Source organism: Perna viridis, chromosome 9, assembly GCF_037379345.1.
Source record: "Perna viridis isolate PV_CMFRI_1.1 ecotype Kerala chromosome 9, ASM3737934v1, whole genome shotgun sequence".
Lineage (NCBI taxonomy): Eukaryota > Metazoa > Mollusca > Bivalvia > Mytilida > Mytilidae > Perna > Perna viridis.
The window spans coordinates 9689036-9710621 of NC_142453.1; the positions used below are offsets into that span (position 1 = coordinate 9689036).

The 21586-nt window shown below is 31.9% G+C and overlaps 2 protein-coding genes across 2 annotated transcripts in view; one reads left to right on the top strand and one right to left on the bottom strand.

The window, feature by feature from the left end:
- Window positions 1-14702, bottom strand: LOC148606608 (uncharacterized). Its single transcript, XM_088547131.1, has 9 exons — window positions 13092-14702; window positions 12135-12257; window positions 9813-9857; window positions 8500-8632; window positions 7021-7121; window positions 5884-5933; window positions 4911-5028; window positions 1840-1937; window positions 1-253 (listed from the first exon to the last, which is right to left on the bottom strand). The coding sequence occupies exons 1-9, from the start codon at window positions 14566-14568 to the stop codon at window positions 56-58; spliced, it is 2343 nt and encodes a 780-aa protein (XP_088403257.1). The 5' UTR covers window positions 14569-14702; the 3' UTR covers window positions 1-55.
- Window positions 14628-21586, top strand: part of LOC148606609 (N-acetylglucosaminyl-phosphatidylinositol de-N-acetylase-like) — a 16361-nt gene continuing 9402 nt past the window's right edge. The window contains exons 1-4 of the mRNA XM_088547163.1: window positions 14628-14892; window positions 17990-18089; window positions 19828-19918; window positions 21227-21294. Of these exons, the coding sequence (XP_088403289.1) occupies window positions 14640-14892; window positions 17990-18089; window positions 19828-19918; window positions 21227-21294 (512 nt within the window). The 5' untranslated portion in view covers window positions 14628-14639. The remainder of the gene's footprint in view (window positions 14893-17989; window positions 18090-19827; window positions 19919-21226; window positions 21295-21586) is intronic.

A 21586-nucleotide genomic window follows, 5' to 3' on the forward strand; every position in this document is an offset into this window, starting at 1 on the left:
TTTTGAATGAAACTACTTTATCACATGTGTGGTAACTAGGTAAACGAACAAAATATCACAAATGCTTCTTAAAATCGAGTCTCAATCTTTTCATGTTAGTGATGAAAAAGTCTGGTATTCTGCAAAGAATGTTGAGATTTCGCCCATCCATGAATTCTGGGATCATTAACTTCCATACATGTAGGTGGAGTGGAATGTAACGAACCTCAGCCTGACGAATCTTCAGACCTGTCAACATATCTGGGTACAGCTTCTAAAATTAAAAATCGTATAACTTGATTAAAATCATACAGTCTGAATAAATGCTGGATTCTGATAGTATCAGGCAAAATGGAAAAAGAAAAATGAATCCTGCTCAGAAAAAAAATTGAAATCAAATTTGACAATGTGGGCATATAAATTATGGTCTATTGAAGTTGAATTGAGTTTGTTTGTCTTAGAAGTGTCAGAGGGTGCTAAAAAGGGAATTCAAAGTTTCAATATAATGATGGGGGGGGGGAGTGAGTTATCTCTCTTTGATAAGGAAATGGCAATGCATTTCATATCTTGAATCACTTACACTTGAAAAAGAAATAGATGTCATTTCTGCATTTCAGATAACATTTTGAATAAGATTTCATGAAAGTGTACATTTTTCACCATGATTCACCCACTGCTTGATTCTTGCAGAGAATAGCCATTGATATGAGACCTTCTTATCGTCCATTCATTCACTATCTTAAGGGTCTAATGACAATCTAATTAACCTTCTGTTAACCTTTCATGTAGGTGATTCTTCCAAAGATTTACACATAAAAACATATTTTGTATGTAAAAATTCATTTATTTAAAATTTTTCACAAAAAAATACAATGATTTTAACTAAAAACCACCCACAAACCAAATTCTTTCATTTTTATATGGGAGATTCTAACTTTTAATTTAGTGAGAGTCTCCCCCTAAAAAGCTATTGTGGAAGAGTAAATAGGTATGATGACCTTTTCAGAATTATATTAGGTTTGCCCCTTTACACAGCTTTCACAATAGTAAATCTGATTTACCAATCTAAAAGGCCACCTGAACGAAAAGTATAGTGAAGTCTTGGAAGATCCTACATGCAGTAACTGAGTCGAACAATCAAATTAGAATCAAAACTCATCTAATTCTGAATCAATCTAATCACACATATGGGTTAAATCATATTTACTTTTTGCAATTGTTACTTCAACATGTTGGGAGTTTAGATGAAAATAACAAAAAGTTGAATGGGTTGACAGTAGGCAAATGAAAAAAAAATGAGCAACATAAACTGCAAAGAAAACACACAGAAGAAATTAGATTATATACATGTACAGAATACAATGTTTCATTATCCCCTGCTTTGTAAAACTAGCAAGGTGATAACTCCAATTCCCCATTTGATAACATTCACCTTTTGACCTCTGAATAGATTTGAATCCAAATCTAAAATAGGAGGTACACAATGGGAATATGAAATAAAGATTTCGTAAAAGTTCATTCATTTCCAATAAGTGGTGTGGGAGGAGTAATGGATAAGAGATTGGTACCCAATGTCCCCATATTTATAAATTTCAAAGTCCCTTTTTAACATGTGAAATCCCCAAATTGATTTGGATCAAAATCTGAAATAGGAGGTGCACAATAGGAATATGTAATTAAGATTCTGTGATAAGTTCATCAAATGCCATTCCGTGGTGTAGGAGTAGTATAAGGTAAGAGATGGGTCCCCCACGTAACAGAAAGAATAAAGGAAGTACACCCCTATCACTGTATACCCCCTCTTAACTTTGCAAGTGGAGAGTATATTATTGATGAGTAAGTGTTCTTTTTCAAACATACCTGAGGAGCCATTTTAGATAAGTGTGAGTACTTGTGATCTCCTAGAATTGGTGTATTAAGTCCATAAAACATGTGTGCTCTTATCTGGTGCTTTACACCTGGAAAAATTCAAAAGTCATTTTATTGAATTGACTTGATATACATACCATACTTTTTCCTATAATGTCTGAGTAGGCCAAATAATGCATTAATGTAAATCACTGTTTTGAAAATATAAATAATTTTTAATCGATTTTCACACCTCCTGACTGGTTTTAGAAAAATAGTTCTCATCTCTAGAGAGATTCAAGCTCTTAAGTGCTGACTGGTCAAAACAGAAATGGGTTATCTGTTGTTGTGTAATTGTATTGCATTGCCTATAAAATCTTATTGGTTGAAAGTGATGTTGTAATATTTCTAACGTTGTTCTCCTTTAACAACTTGTGACATCATAGACAGACGTAGTTAGAATTTTTGCCATGACACAGATGACAAATGACACCTAAGTTTTCATTTTGAAAAAATAAAAGAAACATGTTCTACAACTTAAGTTCATCTATTATGAAATTTCTCACATCTCGAGAAATTTCCATAATCAACATGCTACTGTTGTAGATTGTATATTAACATTGAGACTATTGATATCAAATTAACATATTAACTATGTTGATATCAAATTAACATATTAACAATGTTACACTGAATGTTACTCCACTACCTGTAAAATATCAAATCCTTAAAAATTTCAGAGAACAAGCAATTCTATTTCATATTTTTCTTTACACTGCTGTCATTTTTTTGGATCAGGAAACCTATGTGAACCAGAAAAACAAGTTGCAAAAACTTTAATATTCTTACTCAAACTTAAAAACCCACAAAATATTTTATTTTAAACCAGAAAAACTGTGAACAATTCTCACTAACTTGATACCCCCACTCCCCCATATGATAGCATGCATCTTTTGACCTCCATATTGATTTGGATCAAAATTTAAAATACAAGGTGCACAATGGGAACATGTAATAAAGATTCTGTGAAAGTTTAATTAAGTTTCATTGAGTGGTATAGGAGGAGTAATGGATAAGAAATGGGTCATCCCTGTGCAGTGCTCTCCACATGCCATCAAAGTGCTGAGCTTTACAGCGCTATCAAGTTTGAGCACTGCGCTATTGACCTAAGTACTGTGCTATTTTGCTACCAGCGCTATGCAATAAAGTTTAATGTGATTAAAAATCAATATGACAGAAAACATAATGACCCACGGAGGTCATTTATGGCGTCCTACAAGGTAATTACCGTAGCTTAACCGATAGCATTAAACACACTATGGTCTGTTGATCACTCCATGACCACTTAATTATGACATTGCCAATAATATTCTTAATCAGTCACCCTAACTGGCCACAAATTGATTCTAAGGGAGGTGTCAATCAGATTCAAATATCTGAACTGAGCCAATCAAAAGTAACTATGACCAAAGGTAACTCAACCCCACCCAAAGCACATGACTGTTTATAAATGCAAGGTTGAATGTTTCACAGTCATAAGATGTTTTCAACATTTACAAACTGATTTTCCCTATAAAAGAACATATACTTCCTAAACACTTTAAAAAAAAAAAAAGGAAACGGCTGCCATTCATTTACATTGTCATGTTGTGTAACACCCTTTATCTCTCGATAACACATGGTTTTTGACAGGAAAATCAGTTAAGAAGTAGAAAGTAACATTTCCAAGTCTAAAAATAGTACCATGGGTGTGATAAATGAATATGGACTTAAGTCATGATTTAAATAATCTGTCATGAATAAATGCAATTCATGTTAATAATAATAATAATTAAAGATAAACAAAACAAAACAATAAGTGAGACAACTTCAAATAACAAGAATAAGATTTATGTTTTTTTTTTCAGGCAAACTATGTTAGCTCCAAACTACTGACTTCCTAAAATTTGTTATTTGGAATTTTTCTGGGCAATATGCTTTTTAAGACCAGAGTAGTCTAGTACATGTACATGATATGTAATTCTAAATCTATAAATATATATTATAAGTAACAAAAACTAGAAAAAAGACAAACAATTACAGTAAATAAATAATACATAAATTACAATATGGTACATCTCAACACTGGACCTATTAATGTCATGTGATACATGCTAAATACAGCACTATACAAAAATCCTGGGGAGAACACTGCATGTGTAAGGGAAGAAATGAAGAAAGGAAGGAAGTATCGAGGGACGGACAGAAGGACAGACAACACTATCACTTAATACCTCCACTGGGTATAAAAATACTATAGTGAAGTACGGTTATGTTTACTGTCGCATGCGTAGGTGAAGAGCAAAAACTGTTACAAGTAAGTTACAGATTTGAGGGGGCCCTCTAGTATTTTTATCATCAGAATTAAATACATGTTGTTTACATGTCTCATGGACAATATTCCAGTATTTTGCTTACTTAAATTGTAGCTAATGTGATAAAAATCTGATTTTCACCTACCATATAAATGACCTGTGCAGGTCCAGGTGTCAAAAGAATAGGCCTGCAGCAGCATTAAGCTTGTCATTAAAGGCGACTAAATAGTGCTCAGAACCTTAGCCGGGGGCTACGGCACCCTGCCCACAGAGCAACTGGGTTGTGTGCCCCAGGTGGTGGAATGGGGTACCCCTGGTGTGTTACATGCTGAGGTTGTCAGGCTATAATACGGAAAACCTGACCGCAAACCATAGTGGAGCACCGTGTTGGGAAAGATGCCACGTTCCTTGCACTTTTAAAATTCCAACTGTGGTATTCTCCCAGAGCAGGTACCATAGGGCTCCGCCACAAGAGGCTTAATTGCTCGACCCTACCCACCTCTCCCTATTTCCAGTGGCAATCAAAATTTGGCGACCCCATTTTCCTTGTGTCCCATCCCATTTTTCATTTCATCATCATTTCATGTTCATTTTATCATCCACTTCATGTTCATTGCCTGAATATAGCTGAAATATTGCTGCTCGGCCGTTAAATCCCAACAAACAAACAAATAAACCTACCATATTAACAGAAATGTATATTTTCTTTGTTATTTTTGTCTTACTTACTGGTGTGAGGAATACACTCCACAAAAGCTGCATTAGCTGAAGTGGCTATGACTTTGTACTGTGTGATGGCTTTCAGGGTACCTTCCTGTTTACAGTAACTATAAGGCCGAACAACCATCTAGAAAATATACAAATATATAAGTCTTTTTAAAAATAATTCATGCATGTCAAAAAACCAATAAACTCACTTTTATTTCTTATTCAGAAACAGTTACTGATCACATAATCAGCCTCAGTTTTTTATATGGTTTGTGCACTCTTGAGAAAAAAAAAGATATATTTATATATATATTGTATAGAATACTGGCATTTTGCAAGAGTTGTCATTCTTGGTTTGTTTCAATTTGCTTGACGTTGTGAGAGATGAATGTAAGATTTTCTCAAAATATAGAAAGTGTTATCGCTTTGTAAAAAATATAGCATTATATAGACTGAAAAAGCATGGTTTGTTTGCTGGGTTTTTCTTCACCATGAATAATTGGCAGTGCCTATTTCACATGGACTTGTACTGAAGTAATAAATTCACCACAGACAGAGAAAATTTTTTGTTATGACAGAAAATGAATTGGTTTTGGCTACTATAAGCCCTAATCTACAGCACTGGAGAAGTTACAGACAAAATTATTAATCAAATATCAAGTGCGCTTCATCACACACATACACTGTATAAGTAAACCTTCTAGAGAGACTACTAAGGCATCATACAATTATTATCATTGGGAGGAGGGTTAGACTCAGGGTAAGGGATATAACTCTTGAAATAATTGATATGTTTGTATCTGATCTATCATATTCAATCAGCAAAGCCCATCAAGCTTTCATTTGACACAGAATGAAATCAGTCCAAGTTAATTTGATGCTTGCATGAGATTGAAATAAAATGCTGAATACAAACATTCGAATGATTTGTAAGAGTTGTGTCCCTTACCTTAGGTCTACCACCTTAAAATGATCATTTCAAGCTTCATCTTACCCTGTATTTTCCCTGAACTTTACCCTCTGTCATAGGTATATCAACAACACCTGTAAAGAATCAACTCCAAATTAATATTAAAATGAATAAAAAAGTTCTCTTATTCAAAGATAATTGCTTGAAGTAATTATCGATACTTCAATTTGCCATTTTTTCGTAAAAATGTGATTTGAAAAAAATAAGAATTTCTATAATTATGATTTTCAGTCATTTTTCCCAATAAGTTTGTAAGTCTCCTTCTAGTTTCAGTTTCCCTTGCGGAATTTTAGAAGTAGAACATATCAAAATCTGAAGTCCGGTTTGCATTTTATTGTTTACTTCCGGGAAATTGAAACGCTGTATCACAATGCAAAATCTTCTATTTTATGCTTTTCTTTACGTCTTTATCCAGTAGAACAAGATATTTGTCATTTTTTATCAGTATTTTTTCACAAAGAGATAGTTTGCTTTTAACATTGAACTCAATGCTATGTTAATGATGAATCTCTATGCATTTAATGGGAGATGAAGACCCATTCTCATGAAATCACGGAGTCACGTGACGAGATTTACATACCTATTAGAAATCTAGTGATGTGCTTCAGAGCTCTTTAGACAACAGTCGTGGTAAAAAAAGTGATTAAAATATGATCAACGTCATAGACATATGTTGTTCTTTTATGTGATGTTAGAGATTTTAAATTTTAACCAATTTTACAGATGTCACAATAGAATTTTACTCCTAAGCAGTCACCATTTCTTGCAATGTGTAGGCTGTGTCTATTAAAAAATATGAAGTAACCAGTCCTATTATAATGTAGAATCAAAATAAAACACAGAAACTCCATTTTCATAATTGTTTTACCACGAGCTGGCCATTTATGTTCTCATTTAACCCCTTTCTATTGCTCAGGATAAAACAATATGACATAAATGCCAGCCCATGGTAAAACAATGATAAAATGGAGACTGATGTAAAATGGTGAATACAAACATTCCAACTATTTGTAGGAGTTGTGTCTCTACCCTAGGTCTACCTCCTTAAGCCATAAGTAATTATGATGCAGACTTATCTGGCAAATTATCACACTGCTAAAATACGCCAAAAGTATACCACTAAAAAATTACAGGCTATACCGTACTTATATGTGCATGTACCTTCTTCAGGCCTAGGAACACCTTTGGTTACTATCAAACACTTCTTCTTCACTTCATTCTTCTTAAATGCTTCAGTTAGGCGTATTGCCATTAGTTCTGTTCTATTGATAAAGATCAGGAAGTAATGAAATTTAAGTGTCAGTCTCTGTAAAATCAGGCAGTGGGTGAAACATTGTTTAAAAAAATATCACCACTTTGAAGTTTATTTTGACTATTTTCACCATCAGAATCAAGGAAAAAGACAACATTTTCCATGTCATTTTGGTAAGCTGAGATAATTTTCTTGAAATGCACTGAAAATGAACATTTCAAGGGTAGATAACTCCATCAATAACCTAATTTTTCTAACATTTCATTGACAAATTTCTAAGCAAATCCAGTGATGCAGAGATCAAATGGATCTTTTCAAATACAGAAAGCATCTTAAAGTGACACTATATTGTCAGATTGGTGGGGTTTTGACATGAATAAATCTGATTTTTCTCATTTGCTTGATTCTTACAAAACATTACACTTAAATAGATCAATGTCAAATCTTGAAAGTCATCTAGTACATGTAGTAGTCTTTGCCAATATCTTGCAAAAATTACATGTTTGTTACATGTAAATGTCATTTTAGCAATTTAAAAGTTCAGCAAATTTTTTACTTGTATCCCAGGTCTGCTTCTTTTGTGGTCATAACCTTAAAGCTTCATTAGCTGCCAAATTTGACCAAGTCTGATTGAATTTTGCTGATTCAATGAAATAAGTTTGTAGTAATGCAATTGAAGCAATAAGTAACATGCATACAAATTTATCTAAGTCAATTTTTTTTCTTGCAAGACAATAAATATATAGACACCTATTTCATTTATTTAATGCCTTTTATTTGTGGATATGAATGAAATTATATAGAAAAAGTACAATTTAGTAGAAATAATTCAAAGTTAAGGCATATTTCAACAGAAACAAAAATTTACGAAAATGACAGCTAATGCAGCTTTAAGGATTAAATACAGTAAACTGAAAAATCTTTGCTGCTGACATTTTCATTGATAACCCAATTCTGCATATAAAATCATGAGTGTGTCTTTCATTATAGAAGCTGTGGACATTTTCTCAATGTACTCCATTGTTCCTGATTTGCTTTATGCATTTCTGGTAGTACATGTAGCTTGTAAATGTTTATCATGTCATTATCATCATGAACAGATCCAACAAATTACTATGCCTATTAACCTTTGAAACAGTTCATGTTGGAGATTATCCCCATTTGACACCATCTGGTGTGGGAGATTTTAATGTTAAAACATGTAAAAGCAACTTTTTTTGAAAAATTCAATAACTTACTATTTTTTCACACAAAATATGGTACTTTTAACCAAAAACCTCCCATAAATCTTACATTTCTAAATTTTTCTTTGAATTGGAGGAATTACCCCCTAATGTGGGAAGTTTAACAGGTATGAAATTACTTTTTCCAGAAACAAGACATTTTACCTTGCCAATAATAGGACACCAGTTGTATCTTTGTCTAAGTGTGAAATCAGGTGTAGCTGTTTCAGCTCAGGGTCAATCCTATTCTTTAACTTCCCCAACAATCCATGGACACTATGATCCACACCAGGGCCATCTGTGATTTTGAAAGAAAACATAACCTTCACATATAGCTAACAAATGTACATAATATAGAATAAGTGACACTTTATATCATTTAAAATACTTATGCAATAATCTCTTGTAGAAAGCGGGTGTAAACATTAGAAGTTTCATAACTATATGAACAACATCATTGGAAACCCTTACACAGTCTTAATTCTCACTACAATATTGATGGAAACTTGTAGACTAACGATCACAACAACATCGTTGAAAAGCCACAGACAGTCTCACTGTTACAACCACACAATTGGAAACCCATACACAGTCTTAATTCTCACTACAATATTGATGGAAACTTGTAGACTAACGATCACAACAACATCGTTGAAAAGCCACAGACAGTCTCACTGTTACAACCACACAATTGGAAACCCATACACAGTCTTAATTCTCACTACAATATTGTTGGAAACCTGCAGACTCACTATCACAACAACATCGTTGAAAAGCCACAGACAGTCACATATCATTACCACACCACTGCAAACCCATAGACAGTCTCAACTCTCACTACAATATTGATGGAAACCAGTAAACTCACTACCACAAAAAACATCATTGAAATGCCACAGACAGTCTTGTATCATTACCACACCCTTTGAAAACCCATAGTCTCAACTCTCACTATGACATTGTTAGAAAGCCACAGTCTCATTCACACTACTATATCATTGGAAAGTCACAGACAGTCATGCTCTCATTACCACATTCTCAGAAACCCACAAATGGTTGCACTCTGGCTTCCATATTTTCAGAAACCCAAGGATGGTAATATTCTTGATACCATTTACTGGTTCTCGCTCTGACTTCCACTTAACCATGATATCTTGATAGTTGTTTTAAGTATCGATCCATGTAAAATTCAGACACTGCCTATTGTAGAAGTGATTCATGGTGCAGAAATTTCCACTAAAATAAACAATGCTATTTTTTCTTCATCTGCTATGCATTGTAATTTTACATAATGATAGTTCTTTCTGTATTCACTATTCAGATCAATATTTTTAATAAAACCATACATTCATAATCATTTCCCACATAAATCAACAAATCAAGAGGGATAGCTCATGTGTGAAATCATAGAATAAACCTGAATAGAACAATAATTTAATAAAAGTACACTATAAATAAAATAACTGGTGTTTACCTACCAACTGAAGCTAATCCAAATGGCTTGTTTATAGCTATGATGTCATCTGCAAAAGAAACAAGTTTTACAGGTAGTAACACACACAGTTCAATTAATTGAGATTGGATCTACATTTGTATATGTACCAAAGCTACCAATGTCCTAATCAGTCACTATCTACATGGAGTATTTGAAAGGAATAAATAGTAGACCAGGTTTAATACCTAATATTTTAGCAAATATATTTTCAAATGAGAAAGACAGACTTTTTCATGTTTTAAGTGAATGGTCAACCTGAAGAAAAACTAAAGTCCTCTATCATGTATCAACACAGTTGAAGGTCCTACACCTTTGTATGTGAAACTTCAAAGGTGCTGTATCAGAAAAATAATGTAAATGTAATTGATTATTTATTGCTATCTTCCAGTTCATTTCCTTATGTTTGTCATTTTGATATTGTTGACTTTGACCCTGTATTGTCCGATATACATAACTTAGTACACATTTCTCTTAGAATTAATTCACGTAGAGTGAATCAAAAAGAAAACAACAAATCTGTTACAAAATCAGTCAAGTGGAGAGAAAAAAATGAGTTGACAGATATTTTAAAAGATATTGATAATTTACACATGAATGACCAAAATCACATGGATAATGTCATTGATAAGATTTGTGGAGTGTTTCATTCAACTAGAAAACAAATATTTAATAAAAATAAAGCCTGATTCGAAGCCATGGTATAATACTCAATTTTACGAACATAGAAAAATGTTCCACAAGGCAAGGAAGCGATATAATGTACACAAGAGTGAGCCAAATCGTCTGAGTATGATTCAGCTATTTATAAGTTGTATGTAAAAAACTTATCAACTTCTTGTACACCTCAGTGTCTGAGGATAAATAAAATGTTTGTTTGTAGAAATTGTGGGTTATGGACCCAGACCATTACTAATTTAAGGAGGTAGACCTAGGGTATGAGACACAACACTTACAAGTCATTGGAATGTTTGTATTCAGCATTTTTCATCAATATCATTTAAGCATCAAAGTAACTTGGACTGATTTCAATCTGTTTCAAATGAAAACTTGATAAGTTTTGGTGAGATTGAATATGATACAAACATAACACTGATTTCAAGAGTAATGTCCATTACCCTAGGTCTACCTCCTTAAAACCCTACCCTGATATAGACATTTTTTTTAATTTTGATCAAAATTGATCCTGAATGCAAAAAAAAACATAGGTCACCAAACTTGATTTCAAGATAATTCAGCCTTAATGTATGCATTTTATACACTCATGTGCTCAGTTGGGAAATTTCACTAATTTGCAAACTATTTAAAATTAGTTTATTATAGATTCCCTTTATTTTTTTTATCTGACATGTTTTATATTTCAAAAAGAAAATTGGGTATCAGCAAACTATTTTTTGTTGTAATATTTAAAAAATCAACAGTATTTACATTAGATTTTCCCTCCTATTATCTCCCCTTGAGACACATAGATTGCTTTTACAATATTTTGTAGTTCTACCATACAAATTTTTGTGTCAAAAATTCTTTCAAAATAATTTAAACATATTTTTACATCATCTAAAATTAGTTATTGAAAATACATTATACACTGTATGATTATGCAAGATGATTGTGTATCTACATTGTACTTTAGTTAGATTGCTACAAAGACATTATCAAAACATTTGAAAAATAACAAGTTCACTTATTCAGAAAAGCACAATATCAATTTTAAATTGCTTTTGAATGGTTCCATTAAATGTATGTGTACTTGTAAACTTGATGATGTTGGTATTTGATTTAAATTACGACAGCAACATCACAAGGCTTCATTTACATCACAAAAACCAAAAATTGCTATGAAAATTTAGTAATATTTCAAAAGTTTACTTCAGTATTGTCATATAATAAAATGTAATATAATTGTTGAAACAATTTATTTTCTGATATGTACTCCCAAGAACATATTGTATACATATCTGTGTACAAAGATTTAGCAACAGAATAAATTACTGCAGTGTAAATGGGGAAAAAATCCATCAAATTTGAATGACTACTGACTGAACACGGAAGTTAATAATCAGACTAACTTGTTTTATATACTTGTACATTTCATCACTAGGTCAAGACTGTGATAAGTGCTGGATCCAAGGGGAGGAATCCTAGACGTGCACTCCTTTTTTGTTTACATAGGATAATTTTGTAAATTTACATACAATGTATGAGAAAATGAGCAAATGACAGCCTGAAAACCCCTTTCACAAAATTCTGGATCAAACCTCATCTTTTCATAACTTTCTTCATCTAATCTTGTTTTAGAGATATTTACCTCTGTTAAACACAATGTTGTCATACAGCTTAGAAACAAGTTCTGTCGAAGTCATTCTTTCAATAGTCTGATGTAGAACTTTACTTTGTCTTTTCCTTGCTCTCTCTGGATCTAATGGTTTTGCTGAACAAATAACAGATTAGATTGAGAATTAAAAATAAAATTAACTGTAATGGAAATAATGACAATCAGTTTACAGCTATTGTAATCAGCTAAATACTTTTTACTTGAAACAGACTTCAAACTATGTCATTTGATCTGGCGATACTTTTTACTAAGTCTTGTTAGTTTTCTATGTTCAAGATGAAATTTTCCATCAAGCACTAAATCCGACAAGAAGTGATTTGCTTTTGGTGGAAAGGATTGACAGATTCACTTTTCAAGATATCTGCTTCTTACATGTATGTTCAGGGCTACTAAAATTAATGTTCTTACTTGAATCAAGTTTTTGACTGAGGTGAAAACTACATATTTGTATATGTACAATGTACATTGCAAATCAATGTTTTATCATCAAGCCAAAAAAATAGATATTGGTTCCTTTCTACCCTATCGCCTGAATATAGCTAAAATATTGCTGCTCAGGCGTTAAACCCAAACAATCAATCAATCAATTCTTTCTACCCTATTTTTTCTGCCTACTCTAGTACATTGTATTAGTATTTATTTATGAAATGTTACTAACTTTTTTTGTAGTTGAGCTCTATCGAAGTCAACAAATCCTTGCATAAGTTTCTTGATAAAATAATTTTTAAAAATAATATTTTACCTACCTTCATGTACATGTACCAGCCCTACATGTATTTTTTACACAATGTACATGTTACCTTGAAAATACATATATATTTTTTCTTGGCCTTACTACAAAGACTATAAGGCTTCAAAAACTTTTAAAATGGCCTAAGAATGTGAAGAACCATGAAATTAACTTGAATAGGCAGCTTCATAACAGTATACCTTTAGATTCCAAGTTCAGTTCTTTTCTTATTTTCTTGGCAGCTTCTTCAGCAGTTGATTTAGGTTGTTTTTCTTGGCTTAGTTGCCTCCTTTCCAAAGGTTGTACAATATCAACAGAATCCCTAAATTTCCTACTTTTATCTGTTTTTCTAGATAATGAGTTTTGACTTTCTGATTCAAGTTTACTGTAACTCTCTAAAGACGCATCAGTAATTTGATGATGTACATGGTTCTTTCCATAAATGTCTTCAGAATTTTCTTTCCCCCTGTGTTGCATTCCAATTTGACCTTGCTTTAAAGATTTAGGTTCAGATTTATCAGAATATTGAGATCCAAAAAACTGATTTTCTTTTTCATTTATATCAGATGAAGTTTTCTTAAGAGGATTTGAGGGAAAAAAATCTTCCTCACATTCTTGATCTCTGTTCATTCTATTTCTTTGATCTAATGTTTCTGACTGTGCATTTCTGTAATTATGTTCAAAGTATTGACCATCAATAAAATTTAAACTCTCCTCCAGTTCTTTCCTACCTTCCTTTCCTGAAAGAGACATTTTAGAATCATATACTTCCTCTTCATCATTAGAAGTTATCCTTTGAGAGATTTGATCACATTCAAAATATTGATCTTCTATAAAACTTTGTTTTGTATTTTCTCTTTCAATTGTATTTTGAGTCTTTGAAACACCTGCATCCTTTCCATTCCCAATCACCTCATCAAAATACTGCCAATCCAGGAAACTTAGACTTTGGCTCTGTCTCTGCTGTGAATTAGAACCCCTTTGATCAGAAAATTCAACATTGCTAAAATTATTTGAATTATCAGTATCATAAAATGAATTTATTGTAGTTTCAATATCATCATGAATACGACTAGAAAAGACTTGTTCTGTACTTGTTTTAACAGCCAACTGAGGTTTTTGAAAATCTTCAGTCATTTGAGAAGTACACATACTGTCATCTAGCTCTGATGTGGCTTCCTCTGAAATGCTTTCTCCAGTTTCAATACCTGTTCTGGATCTGTTTTCATTGGAAATTGTAGGACTAGAAGAACCTTTTGCTTTCCTTTGTTTTCGTCTGCTTAAAGGCTTTTTTGTGTTGTTCTCTACCTCACTCTTTTTAAACAGGTCAACAACCCCTGGGTCTAGCCGTGCCTCTCCATATGCTAATTGAACGGTATCATATTTGGGCTTAGGTCTATTTGCAATTTTGTACTTTTCCATGAGTTTCTGTTTATCAAGACCTGGGTCTGGGTTTTCTTTTGATAGATTACTTTGGTAAAATTCATTAATACCAAAAATATCTTTCTCTTCAGAAAGCTGCGCTTCTTCATGGGAAATATTAGATGAAAGTCGTACAACATGAATACTGTGTCTGTTGTACAGTTTACATCGTTTTGAAAGCAGTCTTAAGCTAAGATTAACTGTCATTTTGCACGACGATTGTTTTGCAACGTGATGCAACATGGGCGCAGACATCTTGAAAATTCCGGATAAATGGGCGTGGTCTCCATTAAAGTTTCGTAAATTAGACACTACTCAAAACAAACATGGCGGGACTGGAAGAAATTTTTGAACAGTTGATATCCAAAAATGGTTTTGCGCTGATCGTTACAGCATATACCGCGATTTGCATCATTCTATATGTAAAAATTACACTTAAAAAGACTGCGACTCAAGAATGTCGTAGGAAAATCCTGCTCGTTACCGCCCATCCAGACGATGAGTGCATGTTTTTCTCACCAACTATCCAAGCAGAAATTAACAAAGGAAACTTTGTTTACCTTATCTGTCTTTCAAAAGGTTCCTAGCTGTAGCATGTATTATCTTATTATATTTATTTCTGTGCAAGTTTTAAAAAATTAAAGGGTGATTTGACAGCTTAGTTATCAATGGGTGGTATGATTGTGTGTGATTATGGTATGCCCAATGATAGTGTAACCTGTCAAATCAGGTACATACCAAAATGTGTAACCCGTACCTGTGCAAACTTTTCCCTGTACCCATTTCTTGCCGATTTCTTCATTACTACGAGATATTTCCTGCTGGTGATCTGTACACATTTACAAAATAATATGATTGACAGGCTAGAATGAATCGTTTTTATAATGTTTTTTTTTTCCAAACATTAAATTTTCATTCAATTTTCAGTTTTCAAAAGTAATGAAATGTGTAACCCAAAATTCCCATACCCAAATTCAGTCGGGTATTTTTGTTATATGTACAGTTTTATTACATATTTCACATCAGGACACCATAATATCAATAAAATATCCTTGGACAATATATTAAAATAGCATCAGATTCCTTTTCTGTGACTCATTTTTTCATTCTTGATATAATCGTATCCATTTTATGCTTCCTATGCTCTTCACATTTTTTTGGGTTTTTCTTCTGTACTATCAACTGTTTTCTCTTGGATTTGACTTTTCTACCTTTCTTTTTTTTTCTTCAACTATCTGTTCATTAGTTTTTATATTTATCAAAAACTTTTCCATTTTTTAATATTCCCTCCCACCTCCCATTGAAGTTTTTTATGTACTTTACAGTAACAGAATAAGTACTCCATTTCTGAACTGATATTTTAAAAATAAAATTATATTTCTACAGATTCATCATGAAACAAGGAAATGTTTATCATTTGCTTCTTGTTCATTTTTATTTTGACAATAAACAACTTAAGTAACTAATGTATCTTAAATTACTATGATAATTTCGTTTGAATACTAATATGAGATTGGGACCATCACATAGGTTTTGGCACATCCCGTTTACAGGAAATTAAAATGGCAGATCATGAAAATTCTTTACAAGTCAATAAAATTGTGCATATCATGCCAAAATTCACTTGATATATTAAAGCTAACCATTTTAAAATGTAGGGAATATATTTTTAATGTATGATGTTTCACTAAATAACATGTTGGCTGTTAACTTTTGTTGGAACTCGCCAATCAAATGACGGTGGCCTAATTGATGAGTGTTAGCTAATGAGAACTCACCAAATTACACATCTGCTTATATTTGGTAAGCTGGCAAGCAATGGTTTCCCACACTGCTACGGTATGGAATTCAAACTACAAGATTTCTTTTTTAAAACAATACTAAATATTTCATAACATTATCCAAAGTCTTAAAGTGAAGTTTTAACCTCTGAATGATTTTTTAAAAAATGTAAATTTCGCAGTGGAAAGTGAGAAATAGTTAATTATAAGTTTGTTATGATAACTTCAGGTTACACATTTTGGGACATCTGAAAACATAAAATGGACTGAGTTCATATATCATAAATGTTTTAACTTCAGTTGACTTAAAACATCATTCAGAACTTTAGGACAAGATTTCAGTATAAAATTCCTAGTTACAATAGAAAAATCAGGAAAATAGTGATTTTGGTACACGGAATTTGGTACCGGTACAGATACCGGTTACACAATTTAGGGTGTACCATCAAATCACCCAAAATGAACCTTGCAAGCTTTTAAGATGCAAATGCATGAGATTTGGCACAAGTTTGAAAGGTCAAAGGGAAATATTAGATCAAAGGAATATGCTGTCAAATCAGCTTTAGAATAAAGTGAGCGTTGGTACTATGATATTCTTCTTTGTCAGTTTGTCACCTTAGCTAAAGCTAAGAAATTTAATATGGCCTTACATTATGGCAATATAGACATCCTAAATCCTAAATATTTAGAAATCAATATTAATATAATTGCAGAATCTGTTGCAATTTAATGTGGATTGAAATGGTACATGATGTACATTGTACATGTGTTATTTGTACATACAATGTAGGTAAATGTTAATCAATAATCATACATATTTGTAATTCAGTTGCCCCTCAAGTGTCCCTGATTGGCTGATAAAATGTATTTTATTAAATACATGTACTTACTGACTTAAAAAAAGGAAATTTACATGTAGTCATTTAATTTAGTGTCAAACAGGATACAGTATGGTCATGTGGTGATGTAAAATGGAAAACAAAGCTGGAAGGCTTCATTCATTTTGATGTACAATATGATTTTAAGACCTACAATGTACGATGTAACTGAAGGTGACAGTTTGGCACTTGACGTCTTGAATATCGACATAATAAGGACAACATATTGATTCTATACTCTGTACATTTGATATGGTACATGTACATGTAGTGCATGCATTCAGGAAATATTTCTTACTTACCGGTAGTATAAACATGTAAGTAAGGATTTTTGATACATGTGATTTTGGAAAAAAAATATTTAGGGAAAGAAAAATTGTTTCAATAAAACAAATATGATTAGAATAACACCCCCGATCAAATGACCATTTAATGTATAAGTAAGTTTTAAAAATTCTAATCTGTTTGTACCTTATTATAAAAAACTTATATATTTTGTATCTGCAGAGATAAGTTTTTAATTTTTTTAATTGTGGTTTGCTGATTCTTAATATTGTCTGATTCTTTCTGAGACTTTATTTGATTTGTACATGTACATCTATATTGTTTGTTTTGAGATTGCCTACATCTAACATTCCAAATTAAGTCTGTTTTAATGCTTGCATTGCTGAAATTTCCTGAGCCTAAAATTTAGTACATTACAATTTTGTGCTTGCACAAATCCTACCATATACATGTGAATGTTTTACATGTATAGTATTAGTTTTATTTAACTCAATAATAGTTACATGAACTTTAATCTCACTGGATTTCTGCATAGTCATTAAAGTTTTAACACATTGAAAATCACACAAAAATAAAATGTCGCTAATGCTGTACATTGTTTTATAAATCTGAAAGAGACTCTTTATTTTTAACAGAAACTCATGTACTGGTTCATGCACACGTGCATGTATGTGCATGTACAACTCCACTACATTTTTATATTGTGTAGCTTTAACTCTGATTTTGTTTTAGGTGATTATTATGGTGTTGGGGAAACAAGAAGATATGAACTCATTAATAGTTGTAGATTGCTAGGAGTTCCTGTGGAAAATGTAAAAATTGTAGATAATATGTAAGTTGAACACACAATTTTGTTACAGAATTAATGTTCATGATTTCTAATATTTTCAGATTCTGCAAAGGTAGTAGAATCACATATATCAATTTCTGTTTTTTTTTAAAAATGAATAGCATTCCATAATGTTAAAAGTCAATTCATACTATTTTCATGATTATTTGACTATTGTGAAATTAAGGAAAATAAGTGCATTTACACAACTTGAACATTTTTACTTTTACATTATAATAGATTTGAATATAAGGGAGATAATCTATCATCATCACGTCCTCACACAAGTCAATTCAAAACTTGCACAACAACACTGTGATAAAACAGAGTGAACCCATTACAATAAATACCATATATATTTGTTGAATAAGTCATTTACATTTTTTTTAGGTATTTGAAGTAAAATATGTATCTATGAACAAGATCATTATGGATTCTTTGTAAGAATCATGCAAATTCTGTAATATGCGATACACCCAAAAAAAGGCTACACATTTTTATTATTTGTTATTAAGTTGCTTTATAGGTGTATATGATGAATTATTATACCTTACATAATAAAGGATTAATTCTATTGGATGAAATACAATCATGTGATATAGATTAATTTGGATTTTTTTTTTTGTTTTTATGGCAAGGAAGGTTGAATAACCCCCATAATTCATGCCATCATTGAATAACCCATCAAAAATTCAAGAGCAGGTGAATATTCCTAGCACATTTGAAACTATGCATTTTTTGTCAGTCCTTTGTTTCTTCAGTATAATAAAACAATTACAGCACTCTAATTCCGTGAATATCCAGAATTGTCAACCCAAACAAAGGTATTTTCCTGAGGGCTTTAGCCCAAGATATTCAACTCCTCAGAGGGCCATAATTGTATAATGTATTATCATTCATTCCAATCTGTTTGTTCTTAGGAGATAATTTTCCTTTGAATTTTAATGTGATTTACAGAGTTAATTCCCTTATTATTGAATTCTGTCGTGATTCTATATAATTTTTTATCTCCTAAGAATAGGGTTTCTGTGAAAAGCCACATAATATTTTCTGTTTCCTTCAGCATTTTAAATGAAATATAAAAAAAAATATGTAGGCTTTCCAACCATGTATCACATTTTGCATGATTCGTAGCTCGAGTGTTTCTTAATTTCAAAAGAAACAGTAATCTGTAAGAAATTAAAAAATAAACACTACAGAGCAAGTTGCTTATTACTGATTACATGTGATTACTCAAAAACATGTAATTAATTACAGCTGATTGTAATTACTGATTATGTGTACCCCATCTCTGAGCCTAAGGGCAACTACACTCAATTCCTTCACAATGTATACACTAAAGTACATGCAATGTTTTCTTAAAACAAAAAGAGAGGAACAGTATGTGTCTAGTATCTACATGTACCTGTCCCAAGTCTGTGTCTAGTATCTATATGTACCTGTCCCAAGTCATGAATTTCTAGCCTTTTTATGTCTTGTTTTGATTTGACTTTAAGTTTTATTTTGTGTTGCTGGAGACTATAAGGTCAACTTATTTGCTGTACTTGTTTAAAATATTGTTTTTGGTCCAGCTGCTATCTGCCCTGTGGCTCCAAGGTTTCCTTGTTGTTCATTGAACACCCTTGGATAACTTTTAGATGACCTTTTTTTCCTGGTGGAGGTGTTGTATCTTTGATCTATTTACCACATCCATTTTCGTTATATGTATGCTAGTCTTATGTTTTTCTTTTTCGTTTTATAGAAAGTTACAGGATAGTCCTAACATTGAGTGGGATCAAGAATTGCTAGAAAAAGAGATTTTACTCCACATATATGGTTTGCAGCCTAATGAGGTACAAATATATTGGATTATGAAAATAATGAATTAAAACTTTACTTAACAAAAGAAAATTAAATATCTTTATACTAACCAGTCTATTTGAAACTTTCAAATTTTACTGAACAATTAGTCCAATTTAATTTATACATTTACATACTGCAGGTTTTAATTTCTGACATTTTGTCGCAGTATCCATCCATTCATCTGTTTAATTTCTGACATTTTGTCGCAGTATCCATCCATTCATCTGTTTAATTTCTGACATTTTGTCGCAGTATCCATCCATTCATCTGTTTAATTTCTGACATTTAGTCACAGTATCCATCCATTCATCTGTTTAATTTCTGACATTTAGTCACAGTATCCATCCACTCATCTGTCAAAAGTTTGGATTTTAGTTCATAATTTCAACAAAAACTGCTTAAACAAAATCTTTTCAAACTTTAAGTATCAGTCTTTGTAAGAATCATGCAAAATCTGAAAAATGTGATACACACCAAAAAAGGCTTCATATTTTTATTTTTGTAATTAAGTTGTTTTATGGGTCTATGTTATGAAATGTGTAATTATTCATTCAAATCTGCCTGCTCTTAAAAGATAATCAACATTAAAAATCCAATAGATTCTGTTGTATTTAAGTGTCATTTACAGAGATATCTCCCTTAATTTTGAATTCTACATTGCATGATATACAACTTTTATCTCCTATGAGCACAGGTTATACGAAAAACCAAGTGTTCATTCTGTTTACTAAAGCATTTTAAACAAAATATCAAAAATAAAAATTTTGTAGGCTTTCCAACCATCTTTCACATTTTGAATGATTCTTAGCTGGAATGGTACTTACGATGCTGCTTTGAATCATACATTACAGGTCAATTTTGATTATGACATATATTGCATTTATGTTCAGGAATCATTGCCCCTTTCAATTAAAAAATGAAATGCAGGACTACATATGTATATATCTGATCACTAGGTAAGTTTTCTTTAGTAATGGGAAATACCAAAGAGAGATATAAAAAAAAATTAGTGATGTTAGGATTCTGATGTATGTACAATACAGGACTAATGGCCCTTTGTTCACTTCAGAACTTTGAAAGGCAGCTTTGGATAAACTTTCTCTTTCTGGGAGATTTTTTCCTAAGCAGATTACAGCATCAGAGGCTGCACAAGCCGATTTATTTCTAATTCATAACTCAGCTATGATTCTTTTATTAGTACAATATATAAATGTTATCCAATGTTTTTTATTTGAGATATTCACATTAAAAATAATTTTTGTTTCTTGGACTTTGACTCGGTGATTTATCTTATACAGGTTATTACATTTGATAGTTATGGAGTAAGTGGACACAGAAATCATAGAGCTTTATACCAATGTGTAAAGTGAGTACCATATATATGTTACTGTAGAAGTATTTTCGCTGATTCTGTCTAGTGAACATATTCGCAGGTATCAATTTTCATGGTTGCTAATTTTTCGTGGATTCTGTAAAGTGAACATATTTGCAGGTATCAATTTTTCGCAGATTCTGTCAAGTGAACATATTCACAGGTATCAATTTTCATGGTTTCAAAAAATGACTAGCATTATATAGTGTTAAAAATCAATTTTGCCAGTACTATTTGTCGCATTTTCTCTCCAATCCGAAAATAGGGAAACTTAGTATGTTTATAG

Bases quoted from the DNA above. Each gene is read 5' to 3' on its own strand.
- LOC148606608 (XM_088547131.1), bottom strand. From the start codon at position 14,568: ATGTCTGCGCCCATGTTGCATCACGTTGCAAAACAATCGTCGTGCAAA. The intron at 12,258-13,091 runs GTATACTGTTAT...TTATTTGTTCAG, and splicing joins ACTGAACTTGGAATCTAAAG to CAAAACCATTAGATCCAGAG. The intron at 5,029-5,883 runs GTAAGATGAAGC...TATATTTTCTAG, and splicing joins AAGTTCAGGGAAAATACAGG to ATGGTTGTTCGGCCTTATAG.